Raw genomic sequence first — 23,587 nt, forward strand, 5'->3', positions numbered from 1 at the left:
GAAGAAAGCTGAGCGCCGAAGAATTGATGCTTTTGAACTGTGGTGTTGGAGAAGACTCTTGAGAGTCCCTTGGACTGCAAGGAGATCCAACCAGTCCATTCTGAAGATCAGCCCTGGAATTTCTTTGGAAGGAATGATGCTAAAGCTGAAACTCCAGTACTTTGGCCACCTCATGTGAAGAGTTGACTCATTGGAAAAGACTCTGATGCTGGGAGGGATTGGGGGCAAGAGGAGAAGGGGACGACAGAGGATGAGATGGCTGGATGGCATCACTGACTCGATGGACGTGAGTCTGAGTGAACTCTGGGAGTTGGTGATGGACAGGGAGGCCTGGCGTGCTGCGATTCATGGGGTCGCGAAGAGTCGGACACGACTGAGCGACTGAACTGAACTGAGCTGAACAGTAGAACATGATTCTTTAGTAAGATGAGAAGAAAAAAGAGAGACAGTGTTATCGAGTAATCCATTCGAGTTTTTTCTGTAATAGTTGCCCAGTATCAGGAAGGTAAACTTTTAACTATCTTGAAGGTTTGTCATGCTCATGAAGATGGGCTAAGGAAAGGTAGTTTCTTTTTTTTTTTTTTTTTAGAATTTTTGGAGCAGTTTCCGCAGTCGATGATGGCGTTGTAGGAGGCGTTCACCGAGCCGAAGTAGTACTGGGTCTGTTTCATGACGCAACTGCTCTCGCGCACCTCGGGGTTCCCCTCGGCCTCCGCGGGGTCTGCGAGGGCCCAGAGCGCCTCAGCCCCACCCCTACACCCAGAGCCTGGCTCAGCCATAAGCCCTGCCCTCCCTTTCAGGAAAGGTAGTTTCACTCCCTGCCCTTCCCTTTATGCAGGACCTGTCCCGCCTCAGGCTCACCTCCGCTCCTTCCCCCGTTCAGATAAACCCAGGACTCAAAGGATCTGAAGCTCTCCCAGCCTCCAGTGGCGAAAACTGATGGGGCCTTTGAACTGAAAGTTTGAGCCAAAAGTTGAAGGGAGCATGGAGGTAAAAAAGAAGTCTGAGGGTGCCGTGAGGGAGAAGAGAAAGAGAGACTGACAACTGACAGGCGGGACTCTTGGTGCACACCAAAGACGGACTGAGTTCTAAACCAGTAGAGGTGACTCAAGGGTAAAAGGACTGCTGGGCACCGTCTTCCAGGTGACATAGTGCCTGATCATCTAATACAAATATTTCCTTGCTGTTAAAGCAAAAAATCATCTTTCATACTTTCCCAAGTATCAAGGTTACAGATGACCTGTAACTGGATGAAATGAAAAGGTTAAAGACAGTAGGTTTAGTAAGATTATAAGTTAAAAAGAATAATACACATACAGTTAGATGTGCATAAGGACAAACACAGAGAAAGAATTTGAAGGATGATCATAAAATGTCAACGGATTTTCTCTGAAATAGGTTTAGAGGTATTTTTATTTTCTTCTTTTTGCTCATCTGTAGTTTAAAAAATGTCTATAATAAACATAATTGTTCCAATATGAATCCAAATTAAAATTTGAAATTATTATTGATATATCACATTGAGACAGGGATGCTGGGAAGTTAGCTTGCTGGCTTAATGTCCCACACTACTGACTGGCCCTTGGACAAAATGGGTGAGTGTTAAGGGGTGGAGAGAAGGAGTGATTAAAATTCTGCCTTAGCAACATAGAGATGACTACAGGCTTTAAATCATTTATATCATGAAAGGTAAATCTGTAAATATTCTATAACAAACACTCTGGACTGGGGATAGGATAGTTGGTGTTTGGTTCCAGTGAAAATAGCTCTATGACTTTGGGCACGTCCTTTGCTTTCCTTGTTTTACACTGTGAAACAGATTCAGTGAGACTCTAGGGGCCCTGCAGCTCTGGAAGTCTGTGTCTTCCAGGGTGGACATTGACGCATTCTCCTGGCTACTGATGTCTGAGACTGGAGTCAGACCATCATGGGATCCACACTGTGGTCCACAGGAGTAATTACCTCCTTCCAGCCTGATTCCCATGAGGAGTTTCATTGGAAGAACTGATATTTTATGCGCTCTTTGAATCCCCAGCCCTTGGAGATAGTTCACTTCCTGCAGTGAATTATCTGTGCAGCCCCAGGCCTGCTGCTTCCCTGGTCTCTCCCTTCTGTCTGATGAAATTGCCGCATCACTGCTGCTTCCCCACCCTTATTTCTCTCCCAGGCTATCTCCTTGACACAGGACTTTCCTGTCACTAGGAATAGTTTACTTTATTCCCAGTTATCTAGTTCTCAGTTAAGCACCCCCTTTTAGTTCTTTCCACTCTTCTTTTTTTTTTTTCTTAAAGAAGAGGTCTCTCTCTTTAAAACTTATTGATCTATTTATTTATGTTTTTATTGGGCTGCACTGGGTCTTCGTTGCTGTGCACAGGCTTTCTCTAGTTGTGGCAAGCAGGGCTACTCTTCATTGTAGGGCGTGGCTTCTCATTGCAGTGACTTCCCTTGTTGCAGAGCGTGGGCTGTAGGTGCGTGGGCTCCGTAGTTGTGGCACACCGGCTTCGTTGCCCCGAGGCGTGTGGACTCTTCCTGGACCAGGGATGGAATCCGTGTCTCCTGCTTTGGAAGGTGGACTCTTAACTACTGGACCGATAGGGAAGTTCCCACTCTGTTTTTTCTTAACCAGGACAAGCTTTCTCCCATGAAATGTCAGTAGGCAACTTATAGGAAGCAGGTTACCTGGGTTGATGACCTCTACATTTGACAGTAGCTTAAATAGCTTTGGCTACAATTCATCACTAATTATCTCCGTCATGAGAGAGTCTGAATACCCTGATTCTTACCTCTCACGCGCTAAGCAATGTAAAATGATGCTTCTGTGCTTTGGTCTCCTCTCTGAGCATAACCAACTGTGCGACTTGAGGGAAACCACGTAAGTGGTAGTGGCCGGGATGAGAAAGAAACACTTGACAACTAATATGTGATGAGCACTCAATGCTGTATGAGTCATCTCCTTGAAACTGTATGCAATTTCCTTATTATGTATTAACATTGGGCAGGAACATACAGCCCATTTCTAGAAAAGAAGGCTTTCCGTAGTAGATTACTAGCACACACATGGAGCACGGGGCAGCCTGTACTTCAAGATGGCAAAACAACCTTAAATACACTCTTCATGGATGTTAAATGAAAGTGTAGCTTTGTTTCCTACAGTGATCTTATCATCCTAAGTCTATGTTCTGATGCTTAGTATGGGATAAGCCATAAAAAGCAAACAATATAATATGGCCTATTAAGGATATCGTTCCAGGAGTCATGTGTGGATGTGAGAGTTGGACCATAAAGAAAGCTGAGTGCCAAAGAATTGATGCTTTTGAGCTGTGGTGTTAGAGAAGACTCTTGAGAGTCCGTTGCACTTCAGGGAGATCAAACCAGTGAATCCTAAAGGAGATCAGTCTTGAATATTCATTGGAAGGACTGATGCTAAAGCTGAAGCTCCAATACTTTGGCCACCTGACAAAGAACTGACTCACTGGAAAAGTCCTTGATGCTTGGAAAGATTGAAAGCAGGAGGAGAAGGGGACGACAGAGGATGAGATGATTGGATAGCATCACTGAGTCGATGGACATGAATTTGAGCAAGTTCTAGGAGTTGGTGATGGACAGGGAAGCCTGGCATGCTACAGTTCATGGGGTTGCAAAGAGTTGAACACGACTGAGCGACTGAACTGAACTGAAGGATGTTGTTTTCCTACAGTACAAACATTATCTTTTGACTAAAAATAATCTTTCCAGGTATATAATTAATTAAAAGTTCAGCCTTTGCTCAGAATGGTTTCTTTCTTTTCTCAAGGCAGCTTCTGGGTGTAAGAGAAAACCGCTATGGGACAACGTGGAATGTGGGATGAGGGTATAGAGTCACCGTGTTTCAGGCTGGTGCTGGCACTGGTCTTTGCAGTTGGGTGATCACTCTTATCTGTGCATACACACATGGCTGGTTTCTGTTGTGATGTGATCAATCTGGATCTAGCCCATGGCAGCCGCTATTGAAGTCTGTGGCCAAGGGTCCAAAGGGCAGTTTGTTGTCTTGGCTTTGTCAGGGTTCAGTGGCAATCCTTTTGTTGAGATGGCTCCGTTTTAGACTTTTCTGATGTGATTTCCCCCTGCCTTCAAGAACACACATCACCTCCAAGAACTGACTGTGATTTCTCTTGGGGCCATAGCTTAGAAAGTCCACCTGGAGGCCTTTTTCTGTACCTGATCCTACCCTGGCAGGTCCTCTGGTAGAGCTTTCAGCTGCTTTCTGTACCTCTCATTTGAAATGTGCAGGAACTGGGGCATCCAGCCCATGTTCTAGGAGCCAGGAACATGCCCCAGACCTATTTGGTGCCCTCTTCCCCTGCTGTACTGTGGCCTCCCTGAACAACTATCTCCTTCGAGGTTTCCAAATGGGGATCAAGAACACATTTCTACCTTTGACCCTCCCCTCCCTCTATTACTTCTCCATCCTTTAATCTCTGTGTTCCATATGTGTCCCAGCCCTCATCTAGCATGCAGCTTCTCCTTCTTGGCCTTTTCCTGAATTTCCAGTCATTCTGTTCCATTCCATGCTTCCATGGATGCTATTGACTAGGACTGTGGAACCATCTAGGAAGAGGAAAGATTGAAGGAATATATCAGGACAATTCTGACCACAGGACCAAGCAGCTACATGACAATCAGATTGTGATCACTAAGCATAAGATGGGCTTCCCTCATAGCTCCGTTGGTAAAGAATCCACCTGCAATGCAGGAGACCCCAGTTCGATTCCTGGGTTAGGAAGATCTGCTGGAGGAGGGATAGGCTACCCACTCCAGTATTCTTGGGCTTTCCTTGTGGCTCAGCTGGTAAAGAATCTGCCTGCAATGCGGGAGACCTGGGTTCGATCCCTGGGTTGGGAAGATTCCCTGGAGAAGGGAAGGGCTACCCACTCCAGTATTCTGGCCTGGAGAATTCCATGGACTGTATAGTCCATGAGGTCACAAAGAGTCGGACACGACTGAGCAACTTTCACTTTCACTTTCAAGCATAAGACGTGTGAAACGCTTTGCTTAAAGAGCCTGCTTGGTTCTTTTTGAGAGTCCCTTCTGAGTTCCCCTAGGGCTTCCCTGGTGGCTCAGATGGTAAATCCACCTGCTGTACAGGAGAACGGGGTTCGATCCCTGGGTTGGAAAGATCCCCTGGAGAAGGAAATGGCAACACACTCTAGTACTCTTGCCTGGAAAATTCCATGGACTGAGGAGCCTGATGGGCTACAGTCCATGGGGTCTCAAAGAGTTGAACACGACTTCACTTTCACTTTCTGAGTTCCCCTAGCTTAGTATGGGCTTGACCCTAAAGGGGGACTGGTATGGTATCTGCCGTACCAGATACTGAACATGGTATCTGCCATGTCGCAGGGAGTGAGGAGAGGATAACAGTGTTCTGTCAAATTCAGAACAACTGTGATACAGACTCCGCCAGAGCTAGGCTATTTGTAAAATGCAGCTAAGATGAAAATTATCATACGTCTGACATCAAATCTTAGTCTCTTTTCACTAGAGCATGCTACCTCCACCGTTCTTTTCCTTCTGAAACGAAGGGGTTGCAAGTGGAAGAATAGAGAAGTCTCTTCATGCCCTGATGTTCTGAACTTCACTTCATAGAGGTCAGCAGAAGGGGAAGCAGTATCTTCCTGCGTTGGGATCTTTTCCATGCCCCAGTTAAGGAAACCAAGTCTCTCACTCAAAAGGAGCAGAGAAAAGTTATGGCCGGATGTTTCCTGCTACTCTTAGATACAACTGGCTGCCGGGCTGCTAGATGAGGAAGCTGAAATGCCTTTTTCTCTAGAGTCTTCTCACCTCCAGGCCTCAACATTTGCCTCAATTTTGCCCTAACAAAGTTGGCTATTTTTGATATACCGAAATGGGGATGTTTAGGGAAATTAAAGTGGCTATAAAACTATATATTTTCTATGGGAACCAGGACATTATGCTCCATGCTGTGGATTTAGCCCAAGGGCACCCCACAATGCAGATGTGAGGGTATGGAGGTGAAAAGGAATAAAGTTATTTTCTGCTTATACCTTGAGAATTCAGGATGTTTGATGAGCCAGTTCCTCTTAGTTCCCTTGAGATCTGGTGGTCTAGAGCCCGGGAGTTCCATCCTGGCTGTGATCTTTGCCTAAGACTTTCAAACCTTTTAAAAGTCTCAAATGGACTCAATGTAGCAGAGGTGGTTTTATCTACTTAGCAGATCATGACCGTGGCTGGAGGCAGCAAAGCCTGGTGGCTAAGAGTGTAAGTGCCTAAACCTGAATGCCAGCATCAGAATCCTGACTCTCCGCCTGGTGTATTGATGACACTGGGCACGTTAAAGCCTCTTTTGACTCAGTTTCTTCAAATGTAAAGTGTTGAGAATGATAATATCTGTCTCGTGTGGCTCTTTTGAGGATTAAATGGAGAACACATGTAAAGCCCTCAACACAGGGTCTTATTCTATGGTGAATCCTCAACCAATGTTAGGTATTTTTATGTTTAAAATACTTTCAACACTTTAGAAAAAAGATGCTAGCCAAACCAGCGCTACAAATAGAAAACTACTTCTTCGCCTTCACACATTTACTTCTATCCCGTTGAGCCCTGTAAACTCAAAATTTTCTTGTTTTCTCTTTTGCAAGATACAAGCTGTTCCCACGGTTTTCTGCATCAGATACAGAATGTTTCATGCCACTTTGGGATTTTGTGAGAGATGTTTTGGAAGTACCTTTTTAGAAACGTCACTGGTTGGAACTGATGCTCATGCTTTGGTATATGTAGAGAACTTCCAAGCTCCTGTTCTGCGGAGCTGGAGAGGGCAGTTGGGACTGAGCCAAAGGAGAGGACAGATTCCAGCCCAAGAAGCCTTCTTCTGACCAAGTGGTGTGGGCACGGGGATACTGAAGCCTGAAGGGAGTTCAAGAGGAAAGTGAGTGCAGGGGCCGAGAAGGATTATTCAAGAGTAGATATGGGTGCAGAAGCTATTCATGGAGGCGACCAGCCCTTCCCATCCTGCCTCTGTTCAGGCTGATGGAGAACTTACTGCCAATGTCCTGAAGAAAGGGTGAGCAGGTGCGGAGTGCTGTCCTGAGAAACTGCCTTATACACTTCTTCCCTCCTTTCTCCAAGCCCAGTGGAAAAAAGTTGAAAGAAATTCCTTGGGCTCCCGGAAGAAAGACAACTCTCCAGCTGCGATTTGGCTAGAAGGGCGTTGTCTTCTCCTTATCCTGAAAAGAGAAAAAAAGAACTTACATTTATATCATGCTTAATTACTTTCAAGCAATGTCACAGACACAATCTCATCTGAGGAAGGAGAAAACTGAGGCTGTTTAGGCTACACCAAGAGTGCCCATTATCAAGAATTTCTAAGTCTTACTCCAAGGGTTGTATTAGGTGGGTTCTTTTAAGAGTTCTAGTGGGAGAAGTACTGTAACCATGGTGATTCTTATCACCATATCAGACATATATTTAAAATCCTCCTCTACTAGTTTTTATAGCATTAACATCAGTGGAATGACTTTCAAGGTCTATTTTCATGCACCTGTTAACCGAGCCTTAGTTTAGATGTGGGCAACTGCCTCATACATAGGGAAGTTTCATTAAAGACTTAATGAACATCTTCCATGCTCACTTCACCTTTCTTTTTCTTCTCTGGATGACTGCATTCTAGATCCCTCCCTCTACCCTCTTCTAACCAGGTTGTCCCTTTACCTACCCCAGGTCGGGGAGTAGTCATTCGTCTAACTACCACCCCGGTTGGAATTTGCCACTTCAAGAAAAGCACCTTGCAATCAAAGTAATTGGAAATTTTCCCATCATAAAGATGTTTATACGCTCGAGTTCAAGGCATGGGAGGAAGTAGATATGGAATCTGGAACCCAGGCAGAAGGATTATAATTATTCCACACATACAGTCTCAGTTATAGTTTGTAGAGTTTGTGTTTGTATTAATCATGTCTTAAATTTTTCATGCTTTATGATGTTTTGATATCTTGGGGGCCTTGCTGGTGGGGTAGGCTGCCCCTCTCAAGAGCTGGTTAATTCCCAGACATTGCAAAGCACCGTCCTTTCGTGTGCTTTTCATATGCAAACCAGCCAATCCAGGGCCCACACCCAGTCATCTTTATTTAACTCTCAGACACCAAGCCACCATGCTCTATCATCTCAGAGCCAGGTCAACTAGATTGGACAGCTGGAGACCCATCCTATGACCCAGAGCTGCCAGAATTACTCAAATTATCCAAGCCTAAATTTCCTCCAGCTTTCCTACACCACCTTATCCATCCATTCCTCAGAAACCACACTAGTGGCTGAGGGTCATGCTCTCTCCCTCTCCTACTTCCTAATGACCAGTTAGGACTGGTCCTAACTCCCTCTCCTTCTGCTTCCTAACTGACTAGCGCTTTCCCGTGGCTGCCTGCATGGTGGGGCCCACCCCCTTCCCTTGCTAATAAACTCTTCTTTCAAAGGCAGTTGTCTCTGTATCTGTCACCTTGCCATACTGGAGTAAAACAAATCCCAGGGACAGATCTTAAAAGGGTGCCAACGATTTCAGCGTTAAAAATGAAAGCCAATGTTGCTTCCTCCTCCAGCAAGTGATTAAACACGATTTGAGTTGGTTTCTTCGGGACTGACTGGAGCCAGGCAGTCCCTGCATGATCTCTGGCTATATAGCATTTCTGAAAGTGGCCTGTGTAGTTTGGCTGCCAGGCCTTTGCACATGTTTTGCTGAGGTTTGTGCAGGTGAGTTTAGTGCCCTTTGGGCCGGATTAGACATCTCTAAAGTCATCTCTGGCTCGGTATCATACTATTCTAGAAATGGGAGCATCATTTAGCACTGTTGATCCCTCTATCCTTGAAATTCTTTCCTTGGTTTCCATGACATCATACTCTCTTGGATTTTTGTCTACTTTTTTGACTGCTCTTTAAAAAAAAAAAAACTCCTCTGTGCATTCCTTTTCCTTTGCCTAGCCTTTATTTTGAAAGTATTTATTGAGTAAATAGTGTATATATGTGTTTAAGGAAAGTATTCAAAAAAAGTAAAAGTCTACTCCACTTCTGCCGCTCAGTTGCTCAGACTCTTAATTTGATTATAATTTGTGTGTGTGTGTGTAAAACTATAGGACATATAGAAGCAACACATATGTTCATACATACATGATATTCTCTTGTGAATATCATGAGTGCTTTTATATGTATATACTATCATTCCACAATACTTATTTATTTCTTTAACAACTTACTGCTGTTTACTAATGAGCAACTACTACATGCCAGACACTGTTTAGGCACAGGGAAGACCATGTGAGTAAAGCAGAAAATTTTAATAGAGTTTTAAATTCTGTTGGGAGGAGCAGGCAATTTAAGAGAAAGTCAGATAATTTTCAGTAATGACACATGATTAGAATTTAGAGCATGTTCATTTGAGAGAGGGTAGAAAGATAACATTAGATAGTGTGACCAGGGAGGGCCTCTAGAAGGAGCTAATATTTGAGCCAAGATAGCATCTGAATGATGAAGAATAGGATTTCAGGAGTGAAAATAACATGGAAAAGGCCAGAATCAAAGATGTGCCAGAATTAAGGATGACTCCTTAGTACATACTGCCATGCACCTTGCTTTTTCACTTAATAGCATTTATGAGAGATGGCTCCAGATCTCTCACAGATAAAACTGCTTAATTCTCTTTAGCAGTTGCACAGGACTCCCTTATAGGGCTAAACCACAATTTATTTAATCAGTCACATACTGCTATTTAAATAATCTTTAATCTTGCTGATGCAAGTAATGCTGAGATGAATATTTTTGTATGTACATATTTGCCCACAAGGCAAATACATTAGCAAGGTCAAATTCTTGAAGTAGAGTTATTGGAACAAATGATATATCTTTTAATTCTAAGTTATTTTAATTAATATACCCAATTGGCCTCCATAGAAATTGAACATAGAAATATATTCTATATTCTATGTTCACCAACAATATATGGGGGAGACTGTTGTACCCTCCAAACTCTGTGTTCACATTTTTGAGGAGGAAATGCTCTAAATAACATTTTCTAATTTCGTGTTGCATTTCTCATGAGTGGGGTTGAAACTCTTTTCCTATGTTTAAAAGACATTTGCCTTTCCTGTTCTGTGAACTGTCTTTTCATACTCTTTGCCCATTTTTCTTTGGGATTATCGGAGAAGGCAATGGCACCCCACTCCAGTACTCTTGCCAGGAGAATCCCATGGACGGAGGAGCCTGGTAGGCTGCAGTCCATGGGGTCGCTAAGAGTCGGACACAACTGAGCGACTTCACTTTCATTTTTCACTTTCATGCACTGGAGAAGGAAATGGCAACCCACTCCAGTGCTCTTGCCTGGAGAATCCCAGGGATGGGGGAGCCTGGTGGGCTGCAGTCCATGGGGTCACACAGAGTCGGAAACGACTGAAGTGACTTAGCAGATGTATTAAGTCTTTTTCTCAATTGGCAAAAATTCCTTATGAACCTCTTTCCTACATTAGATATGATCTTCCCAGTTCGTCGTCTTTTCATTTGTTTTAGGACAGTGTCCCAGGAGTAAAGTTTTCGCTTTATTAATGGAGTTAATAAATTACGCATTTTGTTTCATTCAGTCATCCATCCTTCATTGCTGGTCTTCCTGAGTCCTATCTTGGAACTGCTCTGTTGTTCCTCTGCTCACTCTCCGTGGACCATCTCAGCCATGCCAATTGCCACTGGCGTGTTAATGATTTCTAGATATGTTTCTCCTGACACATACTCACTGCCAACTATACATCTCCACAGCCTAAGTCAGCATAGTCAATACCAAACTCATTGTTTTAGCTTTGTCCTGCATTCATACTGATTACTCTTTCTATGGACTCCACCTCAGCAAACCCAATTTTTCATTTTTTCCAGATCAGAGTCTATAGTATCAATGAATCCCTTTTCTATTTTATCCCTAAGCATTCAATCTGCAAAGTTCTATTATATTTACCTTCTAAACAGTTCTTCAATCTGTCCATTTCTCTCCATTTCCATTACCACTTACCTAAAGTGAGTCAACATCATCTCTAACCTGTGTTTCTACACTGCTGCTGCTGCTGCTAAGTCACTTCAGTCGTGTCTGACTCTGTGTGACCCCATAGATGGCAGCCCACCAGGCTCCCCCGTCCCTGGGATTCTCCAGGCAAGAACACTAGAGTGGGTTGCCATTTCCTTCTCCAATGCATGAAAGCGAAAAGTGAAAGTGAAGTTGCTCAGTCGTGTCTGACTCTTAGTGACCCCATGGACTGCGGCCCACCAGGGTCCTCCGTCCATGGGATTTTCCAGGCAAGAGTACTGGAGTGGGGTGCCATTGCTTTCTCCGGTTTCTACACTAGCTGCCTAATAAATAAACTTTCTGTCATGTCCTTCTCCAGTTTATTCTTTACATAGTAGTCAGAGTGCTCACACTGGATCATGTCACTACCCTGCTTAAATATTTTCAATTCCTTCTCTTTTTTTCTTCTTCTCCTCTTCTCCCTACTTTTCTCTCCTTTCCTTCCTCCTTTTTCTCCTTTTTTTTTAGGGTAAAATCCAAACTCTTTAATATGGCATACAGAGCTTACATGATCTGGCCCACATTTGTACCTTTAGCATAATCTCTTAATACAAACAACACAGAGCACTCCACTCCCCATCACCATCAATAAGAATCAGTCTTCTTGACAAGTCCCTGGAATGAATCATGGTCTTTTACTTTGGGAATATTTGCTCCTATTGTTTCCTTTGCCTGGACTCTCCTTCCTCAGCTATCTTTGTCTGGCTCTAGCTATCTCACTTGCCCTTAGATCTCATACATTACTAAGTGAAGAGGAACTAAAGAGCCTCTTGATGAACGTTAAAGAGGAGAGTGAAAAAGTTGGCTTAACGCTCAACATTCAGAAAACTAAAATCATGGCACCTGGTTCCATTACTTCATGGCAAATAGATGGGGAAACAGTGTCAGACTTTATTTTTGGGGGCTCCAAAATCACTGCAGATGGTGACTGCAGCCATGAAATTAAAAGACACTTACTCCTTGGAAGGAAAGTTATGACCAACCTAGACAGCATATTAAGAAGCAGAGACATTACTTTGTCAACAAAGGTCCATCTAGTCAAGGCTATGGTTTTTCCCATAGTCATGTATGGATGTGAGAGTTGGACTATAAAGAAAGCTGAGTGCCCAAGAATTGATGCTTTTGAACTGTGGTGTTGGAGAAGACTCTTGAGAGTCACTTGGACTGCAAGGAGATCAAACCAGTCCATTCTAAAGGAGATCAGTCCTGGGTGTTCATTGGAAGGTCTGATGTTGAAGCTGAAACTCCAATACTTTGGCCACCTAATGCAAAGAGCTGACTCATTTGAAAAGATCCTGATGCTGGGAAAGATTGAGGGCAGGAGGAGAAGGGAACAACAGAGGATAAGATGATTGGATGGCATCACTGACTCAATGGACATGAGTTTGGGTAAACTCCAGGAGTTGGTGATGGACAGGGAGGCCTGGCGTGCTGCAGTTCATGGGGTCACAAAGAGTCGGACACACTGAGCGACTGAACTGAACTGAACCTTCTCCTGATAACTCCCACCACCCCAAGTCCAGGCAAAACACTCCAACAGGATCTTGTCATACCATAGTACTCGTCGCATGGTAATACAATGCCTATTTATTTGCCTGAATCCCCTAGCAGACTTCCAACTCCACATGAGCTTCACCTTCATTCCTTTAATGATTTGGATTGCAGTGCCAGGTATATAGTGGCATTTTGATCAGAGTTGAATCCTTAACTCTCTAGTCCTTGGCATGGAACCATCATTCAAAAAACATTTATTTGCTGCACATATGGATGGAGGAATAAATTCTTGAGTTTTCCTAATGTAGCCTAAGTTTTGTGCCAATGTGTTCCCTTTACTATACTAGGATATACCGATGTAGTAACATTGTATAGAAATAGTTACCTCAAGGGAATACATTTACTGTAGTCAATGTTACAAGGCAATGTGGATTAGTAATTCTTCCTCTGAACCTCCTCTCACTTTATCTTTGACAGTAATATTTCCACCAAGCTACTGGATGAAACCACCTCCATGCCCTCCTTCTGTGGAACCACATGGGTAGAATTCCCTGCCGCTTCACTCCATACCTTTCAGGAGACAGCTTTCAGGCATTTATCCTAGGGATCGACAGATCAGAGGAGCCCCTCTGATTCACTGAGGGACTCCAATATTATTTGCCCTAAATAATAATTTTTATATGTAAGAATAACACCCACTGAAAATTATTATGAGAGATTTGGAAAATATATAATCAAGAAAATATAAATCACCTATAGTCTCATCACCTAGAGAGCAATGATCACTTCCTGATCTCGGTAGCTCTCTGCAATTTCAAATCCATCCCTCCTCTTGGCTCTCTCCCCTGAACTCTAGATTAGTGCATTTGCCTCCTTAGTTACTGTCTTCACTGGCTTGTCCTGGCCGCCCTTTGACTCCACATGTTCTAAGTGGAAATCCCCATCATCCCCCACTTCTCCCTTGCACCTGCTCCTGTGTCCTTTTCAGCAAATTGTCCCACCGTCCACCTTGTGACCTAGGTTAGAAACGATCCTTAGCGCCTCCTTCTTCCTCACCCTCACATCTCACCAAGATGCTGTAGTTGTCTCTACTTGCATATCGTGTGGGTCTTTCCTTGTCCTTTAGTCACCAGTGTCACGACTCTGGTCCAGACTCCATCACCTCTCTCCTGGAATATGGTAGCAGCTTCCATGGGTCTCCATGTCTCCAATCCAGTCTCCACGCTGCGGCCAGAGTGACCACACAAGGAGAGGCAAGCTATCACATTTTCTCATGAACTCAAACCCTTCAGTTTTTTGCAAGGTCCTTCCCCCAAATGCCCCCACCCCTGTTTAACCATTTCTATCTGGAGCAGTCTTCACTCTCCTCTTCATCAGGCTGACCTCTTCCCATCGTCCAGTTCTCCACTGAGTCATCTTTGTCCCCCAAGAAGCTTCGCCTGACTCCCCTCTCCCCATGAAAGTTCTGGCACGAGCCCACTTCATCCATCTCCTGTTTACTCCTCACATCCTCCCCTCTCCCTGTGAGCTCTCTGGGGCATGCGTTGTGGCTTCTTTGTCACCCCAAGCCCACGATTTTGCCCCGGCCTGCCATGTGGGAAGAACTACACAGATTCTCCAGGCAAGAATACAGGAGTGGGTTGCCATGCCCTCCTCCAGGGGATCTTCCCAACCCAGGGACTGAACCCAGGTCACCTGTCTAGTTCCTGGAGCTGCTAAGTGTGGGTCTAGGGTTCTCTTCCACATGGGAGGGGAGGAGGATGGAGCCACTGCTGGGAGGGTCTTCTTAGGCGGACACGCTTCCAGATTCTCTCTTCTTGAATCTGATTCTTGAGTTCCCCGCGGGCACTCCACAATGCAGACACGTGCTGACGGGGGAAACTTGAGCGAGCAGAGCTGCCTACTCTGGCCTGGTCCCTGCCTGCGATCAGGGCTCACACAGACAGACCCTCCTGACCCGACGCCTGGCGGGGTCGCCAGCGCCCCAGCACCTGGCGGATGGCCGCGGCGATTTCGTGGTTGCGCAGGCTGTAGATGAGCGGGTAGAGCAGCGGCGTCACGTGGGTGTAGACCAGCGCCAGCGCGCGGTCCCGGTGCGGGGAGTAGCTGGCCTTGGGCCGCGCGTACATGAAGGTGGCGCAGCCGTAGTGCAGGAAGGTGACGGTCAGGTGCGAGGCGCAGGTGGAGACGGCCTTGCGGCGGCCCCGCGGAGAGCGCAGGCGGCGCAGGGCGCCGGCGATGGCGCCGTAGGAGGCCAGGATGAGCAGCGAGGGCAGCAGCAGCAGCAGCAGGCAGGCGCCCAGCAGAGGCAGCTCCTCGGCGTAGCTCCGCGTGCAGGCCAGGTGCAGCAGCGCTGTGATGTCGCAGAAGAAATGCACCAGCAGGCGGGAGCCGCAGAAGGGCAGGTGGAAGACGGCCACCGTGAGCCCCACGGACACCGCCAGGCCCCCGAGGCAGCAGGCCAGGGCCAGCCGCGCGCACAGCCCGGGGGTCACCACTGCCGTGTAGCGGAGCGGGTGGCAGATGGCCACGTAGCGGTCATAAGCCATGGTGGCCAGCAGGAAGCACTCGGCCCCGCCCAGGGCCACGAACATCTGCATCTGCACGGCGCAGCCCAGGAAGGAGATGGGACTGCCTCGGCCCAGGCTCGGCGAGGCCAGGTCAGCCAGGGTGCGGGGTACCACCACCAGCGTGTAACCGAGCTCGATGGCTGACAGCTGGCACAGGAAGAGGTGCATGGGCGGCCGGGTGGTCGCCGAGGCCACGGCCAGCAGGATGAGCAGGTTCCCGCTCAGGGTGGCCAGGTGCAGGGCCAGCAGCAGCAGGAAGAGCGACCGGCCTCAGATGCGGGAACTCCGCAAAGCCCTGCAGGAGAAAGCCCCGGTGCAGGGTGGCATTGCTGGGGCTGGCCATGCACCCACCTGTCCAGGTCCAGAGGCACCTGTGGGAAAGAAGCAGGGGAAGGGGGAGTTTGTGGGCTCCGCTCCTCTGGCCCTGCTGGTGAAGAAAGGGCTGGATGGAATTAAGAGGGTAGGAGCCAGTAGAGCTGCAGAGAGGGGGCCGGGTGATGTGCTTATTTCCAACTCCACCCCGCCTTTTGGTTATTGGCTCAGTCCTGTTCGACTCTTTGTGACTCCATGGGCTTGTAGCCCACCAGGCTTCTCTGTCCTTGGGGATTCTCCAGGCAAGAATACAGGAGTGGGTTGCCATGCCTTCTTCCAGAGGATCTTCCCAACCAAGGGATTGAACCCAGGTCGTCTGCATTGCGGGCGGATTCTTTACCCTCTGAGCCACCAGGAACATCTTATTGTCTTCTTCTGAAAATTGGTCCAGTTTTTCCTGCCTCCTGGACTAGAATTCTTACAACTCCTTTCTCAACATGCTGTTTGTAAAGAAACCTTGATTTGAGACCCTTTCTTTACTTTGCATCTCTCTTGACCTCCACCTAGGAAGAATGCCCTTTCTTCAGACTCCACTTGCTTTGTGGGTCTTGTACAGCCACCAGTATTAGTCGACCTCAGCCTTAGCTGGCTGCCCGGAGGCAGGCACTGTGTCTATAGGTTCTGCTTCTATTTCCTCCTTCCTGCCCTGTGCTGCTATTTCTGAGTTGCTTTCCTTGTACCGCAGAATTACAAAAACATAAGGCTTCCCTAGTGGCTCGGAAGGTAAAGAATCTGCCTGCAATGCAGGAGCCCTGGGTTTGATCCCTGGGTCGAGAACATCCCCTGGAGAAGGGAATGGCAACCCACTCCAGTATTCTTGCCTGGAAAATTCCATGGAAAGAGGAGCCTGGCAGGCTGCAGTCCGTGGGGTCACAGAGTTGGACACGACTGAGCGACTTCACTTTAATGCAGGTGAAGACCTTAGTCACCATCTCATTCAACCTCATAATTTTAAAGATAAAAAAAAAGAAAAAAGCTGGGGAGGGACAGGATAAAGGGCTTAACTGTTGACAGATAATTAGAATCAGAATCTGCATTCCTGAGACTGAATCCAGAACTTCCCATGATCCTATATGAGGATGTGAAAGGTCCCTGGCATTAGTTAGTCAATCCATACTGATTCAGCTTTAAATAGAGACCCGAGTCTGTGCCTGGCATTAAGGCGGACACAGACAGCAGCCAATGGTTAGTGGAAAGGCCTGGCTGGGCCCATCTGAAACAATGCATCCTAACAGTCTTATTAGTACTGCGTCAGCAGGACAAAAAGCCATGTACATCTGTTCTAACTTGCCCTTCGGAGGTAGCAGTACATTCCAGATCTGCTGTCAGAACAGAGCCTCTGAGTATTATCCGGTGACTCATTACAGGCAACAGTGGAGAGCATTGATAGCGTGTAGGTTGGCTGCAATTGTTATAACCCTCCGGAGTCAGGGACCATCAAGTGGTAAGAAATTCAGAGCCGTGCCAACTAGAGGAGGATGTCTGATTTTTCCACTAGTTATTAATGATATCTCTTTTTAAATTAATTTAAATTATAAGCTCAACTATTATTTCCTCTTAGTGCCCTTGAGTCACTGTTTCTAATCGGTGTTGGAGGTGGAATTTGTTGTTATACTACAGAGTGCAACAGCAGTAAAACTGGGGCGCTGGCAACAGGTAAACTGAATACAGGAACGGGAAGGAATGCCAAGAGCTTGCTCTTTGCTATTGATGCTCCTTGTTGAAGAGAGTTCTGGGGATTTGCATCTGTCAGTGTCAGCCCGTGCTCTTTTTTGTCATCTGAGGGGAATGCTTTGAAACAGATGTTTGCGCTGTTGCATTGATGGGGGAGAAATAGGGTGGGGGTGTGGGTGGGTCTAGGGGATGTGGAATCACTTCCTATCATTCCCTTCCTCGCCCCGCTGTGTTCAGTCATTTGAACAAATTTGACAAACCTGTGTCGAGTCGGCAGCCTCGTCGCCGCCAGGTGTGACCAAGAGACAGAAGCCTAGTGTCCTGGAGGTTCAGGCAGGACGAAGCTGTTGCAGGGACCAGCTCTCTTCACTCTGCCTCTGCTGACCCCCTCCGTCTTTTACTTCTTCCTTTTCATCTCCTTAGGGAAGCAGAGAGTGGAGGGCAGAGAGACACAAACAATACATTTCTTTCCCCCTCACGTTCACACTTCACAGAAATGGAGATGTTGCGAAAGGCTGGGTAGTGGCTCCAGTAACCCTAAGCTCGAGGCGCATCATGTTTACAAACATGGAAAGCAAGCCAGACAGCTCAGTTCAATCTAAGGAGACTGAGGAGTGTTTCTACTTTGTCTAGAGTTTTTAGAAGGATTTCTCACAATCTCTAGGAATGTGTGTTAGAAGAGTCTTTTCCCTGGGAGGGAGAAGGAGAACAGACACTTTCACAACTGCAGTGGTTTGTTCAAAACCAGGCTCTAGCCTAGTGGGAGAAGCTACAGAGGGAAAGAAAGCCTCACTTTCCTCCTTCAGGGCCAGAAGGGCCATATCCTCAGCTGAGAGAGTGTCAGGCAAATGCGTGTACAGACTCCGTACATTTAACTCACTTAATCCTAGCAACAATCTAACGAAGGAGGTGCACTCTTACTGTACTTATCTAACAGGTAAATTGAGGACTAAAGGAATTAAATGTCATGAAGCTAGTTAGCAGTAAAGCCAGGTTTCTACTCAAGCAATTCTAGTCCCTGCTAGTCCATGGTTTTATCCACTATAACTGTCTTCCCTCTTTATCAGTCTCCTAAAAATTCTTCTCACATAAGACACACTCTGATCCTCTACCCACATCTCCCACCTCCCCTTGCCCAGGAATTACCTGCACCCTCCAAGACATTTCCATCCTCACATTTCCCTTTGCTGACATTTCCCTTGAGGACATGTGGATGTAAGCAGGCATACAGATGATCTAAGACAGCAGATTTAAAAAGAATTTCCACTTCGCCTTGACATTCTTCATTCCTATTGTTACTGTCCTGGCCAATCTGCTTTCCTGATTGTATAAGGCTCTGTGGAGCACTCGCAGATTAATGGCTGCCTGGTGGCTCAGGACATCTGGATGTGGTTGGGCTGGGGACATAGATCTGGGATTTGATTCTTCACTACGTAGAATAAATACAATTATCTGTAATAATGATGTTTTTAGCTGGTCATTTTAATAGCCAGTTGAAGCATTTCGAAGGAGAGGTTGTGGGGAGATTTGAAAGGCAGGCAGGTCAGGCCCCTCTTGAAGATTCCATAAAATATGATAGTGAACTAACTTGAAAGTCAAATGGTCCGGATCTTCATGTTACAGCGAGGGATGCTGCAGAGAGGTCATAGAACCAGCCTGGGACCTCGCCACTATCTGTTGGCAGCAGAACTGGACTCAGAACTCCTGTTTGATGGTTCTGTTTGCTGCCAGAATTGTCTTCCAGAGTAGACCTGAGGCCATGGATCTAGTATTATTGTTTACAAAAGCACCAGGGGAGAGGTCACAGAAATATCAGATCATTGTCCCATAAGAAAGAATTGCCAATATGCCCGAATTTCTATTATTTGACTTAATAACCCGTCATGAGCATCTGGCCTATGAATTTACACAAATTGTTCTGAAATCTGTTTTCGTCCAGTGCATCTTCTTACGAAAAATACACACTGTGCATTAAAGGGCTTCCGAGGCGGTGCTAGTGATTAAGCATCTGCCTGCAGTGCAGGAGACACAGAGAGGCGGGTTCCATCCCTGGTCAGGAAGATCCCCTGGAAGAGGAAATGGCAACCCATTCCAGTATTCTTGCCTGGGAAATTCCATGCACAGAGAAGCCTGGCAGGAAAGATTTTTTTTTTTCTTTTCCTTAATTCTCAGTGAAGTAGAAAGACTCCCTACAGTCTAAATTTTTGCTTTGGTATTTGATGCTCGATTCAGGTTATGGACAAGTTAATTAACGTTCTGAAACCTTGCTTCCTTATGTTGAATGGGGGCAGTAAAGGAGGGACACGTGAGGATTCTGTGAGATAACATGTAAAAGCGAGCACAAAACCCACAACAAGACTGAAAGCATTCTCATCTCTGTCCTTCATGCCTCGATGAGCTTAGATCACATTTCCTCTGAACATTCATCTTTCCATCACGAAAATCTCCTCACCCCTTGATTGTCTGGGATCTGTGAAACAAAGGTGTCATAGTATTCTGGATTTAAGGAAGAATGCTTTTCTCACGGGGAGAGAAGCAAAGATAGACATAATAGATAAGTCTCTATCTGTCTATCTTCATTGTCCTTTTTCTTTCCCCCACCTCCCGATCTGTCCACTTTTTTTTCCCTTTGGTTTCCCATCATCTTTCTAAGCCTGTACAGATTTTGGAAGAAGACATCTGTGAATTCAAATCCTGGCTCAGTCACTTACTAGCCACATTACCTGCGGTTGACGTACTCAGTTTCCCTGATTCTCCATCTCTGTACATCTCAACAGAGGTAACAGTGTCTAATTGCTAGGCGTCCTACAGAGGAAGCTCACAGCACAGGGCTGGGCACAAAGCAGTCATGAAGAGATGGTTGTTAATCACACCATGCTATCACACAACTTCTACAGCATCATGTCAGCCTATGGGTGCCACCTGCAGAGCAACTGACAGCTGTAATTACTATAATAACTCTTTTTCCTACGTCATCGGCCTTTTCCTTGGTTTATGACAGGTAATGTGAACCTCATTAATTAACATATATTTGCATTATTATATATTTCAAATTCAGATTTGTGTTCTAAATTAAAAAACTTGTTTACAAAAAAACCTCATTTACCTTTTTCATGCTTTGTCATGCAAAATTACATCTTTTAGTGTGTGTGTGTGTGTGTGTGTTTATTTTTGCATCAGTCTAGTAATTTCTTTACTCAAAGGAGCTAAATATCATCTTTGGTTGTAGAGATTTCACTGTGCTCCCTCCTCCAACCATTTATGATCTCAGCCTCGACCCCTGGGATATGAGCCTCCTTTCTGGCATGATGTTTCTGTCTTGTGAACCAGTTTCTCTTACATGATAAAGCAGTCTACTGAGTCCCCATGACTAAATTTGGTAAGATAGCTTGTCAAAGGCTTTTGAAAGTCTAAATAAAAGAAGTCCTTGCTAGTTTCTTTTTGGCATCTTTATCCCCTGAAAGCATTTAAGTAGATTTAATGGGGAATGTTTTCCTTATGCAAACACTCTTGCTTTTCCCCTTCTACATGTTATAAAAATGAGATGCTCTTGGTATTTCCTGTGTCTGCTCTGGACCCCTTCTTAAATGATGGTTACAATTCTGGACGTTTTGGTTCTTCAGCTCTGGGTCAATATGTTACCTTGGGTTTTGCATTTTGGTCAACGTATTGTCCTCAGTTGCCTGACAATTCAGAATCGTGACAATGTGTGCACTTGTGTTGAGTTCCGCTGTTAGTTGAATAGTTGCTACTGTTAGTTCTCTTTTCTCCAAAAATCAATAGTGGTATTAGAACTTTGAGTGAAGTGTCATTTCAGGCTTGCCGGTCTCTCCACTTTCATCTGGAGAGGAGCTTTGAACCATACAAACCTAGGCGTCCTGCTGATTTTAGAGCCGGCTCTGCCTTTAATGCTTTAAAAAAAACTCCCTGTTTGAACGAAGCAGCACCCATTTAAATTAATATCCCTTCCACCAGAGGAAGAGGGATATGCTTCAAAAATGAGCATTTTAATCTTCAACATCAAAATTGTCTGGCAAGGAGACTGTCCCAGTTCTGGGACCACGAAGGTCAGCTTATCACACATAAATGTATGATCATTGTGCTGTTACATTTTTTTTTAATATAAATTTATTTGTTTTAACTGGAGGCTAATTACTTTACAATGTTACATTTTTAAAAAGTATTCTAGGCCTTAGGGTCAGTTACTCTGTCTACTTGAGTAAATATTTTCATTTTCACTCTATAAAAAATCTAATTTGTTCTCAAAAATTTTTTGAAAATCAACTATCATTTTCCATGAAGTTGGTTTTAGTAGGTTGGAAAATATTTTTAATTTCCAACTTCATCTGGTGCTACACAATAGAGAGTTCCCCCCAAAACCCAGAAGACTGTTTCTTGTTGGTCACAGACTGAGAGAGCTGGGACTAAGAAATGCGTGAAGAAATTGAAGCTACCTCTCTTCTGTCAGGATATTTTCATGATTCATTAAAATGGAAAAAACCCACCATGGTTAAGGAAAAATGTTGATTTCCTGAGCCAGCCACCTATCAGAAGACAGAGCTGCTGATTTCTTTGGAATATTTCCTCAGAAAGTCACAGGCATCTCAGGAAAACCATTATCTGCAAGAGTTGTGTGCGTACTTTTGGCTTCAGGACCTTTTTTCCAATGGGACATCCCCCCACCAACCTCCTGCTTTAGAAAACTCCCATGGTTGCTGAGAAGGAGCAACAAATTCCTAGAGGAAATAAGATAGAATGCACAAGATTCAGCCAGCCCAAAGGTGGGCTCTGACGGGGGCCTGGATCTTCTTCAAGGGGAGGCCCTGTGGTTGGTGTGTCTAGGGCCCAGGGATTTTATTCTTTGTCCAGTATGGGAGGCGTCCGTGGAAGCTTCCCTGTCATGGCATTGTCAGAGGTCAAGTTTTTGTGTTCCACGAAGTAAAATGATAATCACAGGTAAAATGTTCTTGAGTACTTTGTTTTCTGCCTCTGAGAGTTGAAGAAATCATATTTTCTTCCATTCTATTCTTACATGTTATTCTAGAGAACCGAAATATCACTGGATGTCCCTCACTGTGAAAACCTCTGTTTGTTTGATAAGACAGAATTCTCCCCTTTTTAGATGAGAAAGCTGAGGCAGAAGAGAGGCATTTGGGCAAAGGCCGTTCAATAAAAATAGAAGCGGAATCTAACAGTGCTGGCATCTGTGGCCACCTCACGTTTCTCAAGCCCTCTCCCCACCTCAGGGCACCCGGGGCTGAAGGGCTCCACAGGAGACAGCACCTTGAACATCGAGTGCTCCAGGGTTTACTGCTGTGGGGGCAGCAGATCTGATCTAAGGAGGGGGGTCTTTCCCTCACAAGAAGTGATCTCTCCAGGGCAAACCTACTTGGGAAGCATTGTGAGTCCCTAGTTTCCATGCTCTGCTCTTGGTGTTTCTCATCCTCTGCCCTCCTACCCCACAGGCTTCTCCTTACCTGGGCTCAGAGACAGGGGTGGACAGGAGATTCAGATCATGGTGACTGGAGGTTAGAGAGATCACAGGTGAAGTGAAAACAGCAGACTCCAGAACTGCAGCGGGCAGGTGCGGAGGAGGAGGAGGGCTGGAAAGGAGACGAGTGAGGATGGAGAGGCTGCAGAAGGGTGAGCACCCGGAGGGGATTTCCACAGCGGCTTCTGATTAGCTGTGTCTGGTCGGTCCTTTAACCATAGCTCGCTTTATATCCCTGGAGAGCTGGGGAGATGGGGAGGAGAGGGATATACTAGTCCCTTCCAGAGGGAGGGCAAGAGCAAAAGGTTCCTGTGATGAATTCTTTCGTTATAGAATCCCTCCTCAAGGTTGGACACCTAGGAGGGCTTGGCGCACACACGGTGACTCTGCAGCTGTCCAGAGAGAAACAGCTTCCTGTTTCATCTTGACCACCTGCCCAGAATACCCTCTGTCCCACTGGTGCCCACTCACTCCCTGGAGTGTTCCATGCTCCTCTGTCATCACAGCAATTCCCATTCCCATCTGTGCATGCTGGACCAGGGGGAAGTTCTAGAACCTGCTAGAAGGATCAGGTGCTCCACAGGTCTAAGATGTGTTAGCCTGTCCAGTGTCTAGAGCAGGGAGCTGGCTGTTGAGATGCATGAATGGATTGTTTTTAACTCTCACATGTGTGCAAGGACCCCAAGAAACTGCACTGGGCCGTTTCCACCAAAGGATACTCCTGACTCTGGAGTATGAACTTGACCTTGACTCTGAGTATGGAGCATGAATTTGACAACACTGGCAGGTCTCTCTAAGTTTGGGAGCTGAAGACTTGCTCTTGATTTTTCGATTATTATCCCTCCTATCCACATGCATATGTGCACCAGCAACATATGGCTCAGAGGTCATCTGTTCCAG

General features: G+C 45.7%; 1 protein-coding gene across 1 annotated transcript; it reads right to left on the bottom strand.

Moving 5' to 3' along the window:
* Positions 1 to 14,514: 14,514 nt before the first annotated feature.
* LOC102277435 (olfactory receptor 10AC1) lies at positions 14,515 to 15,493 on the bottom strand. Its single transcript, XM_005886733.2, is given in 2 exon segments — positions 14,515 to 15,411; positions 15,413 to 15,493. Coding segments are annotated over 2 exon segments (978 nt in total).
* Between the last annotated feature and the right edge of the window lie 8,094 nt (positions 15,494 to 23,587).

This window comes from Bos mutus, chromosome 4 (genome assembly GCF_027580195.1).
Source record: "Bos mutus isolate GX-2022 chromosome 4, NWIPB_WYAK_1.1, whole genome shotgun sequence".
Classification (NCBI taxonomy): domain Eukaryota; kingdom Metazoa; phylum Chordata; class Mammalia; order Artiodactyla; family Bovidae; genus Bos; species Bos mutus.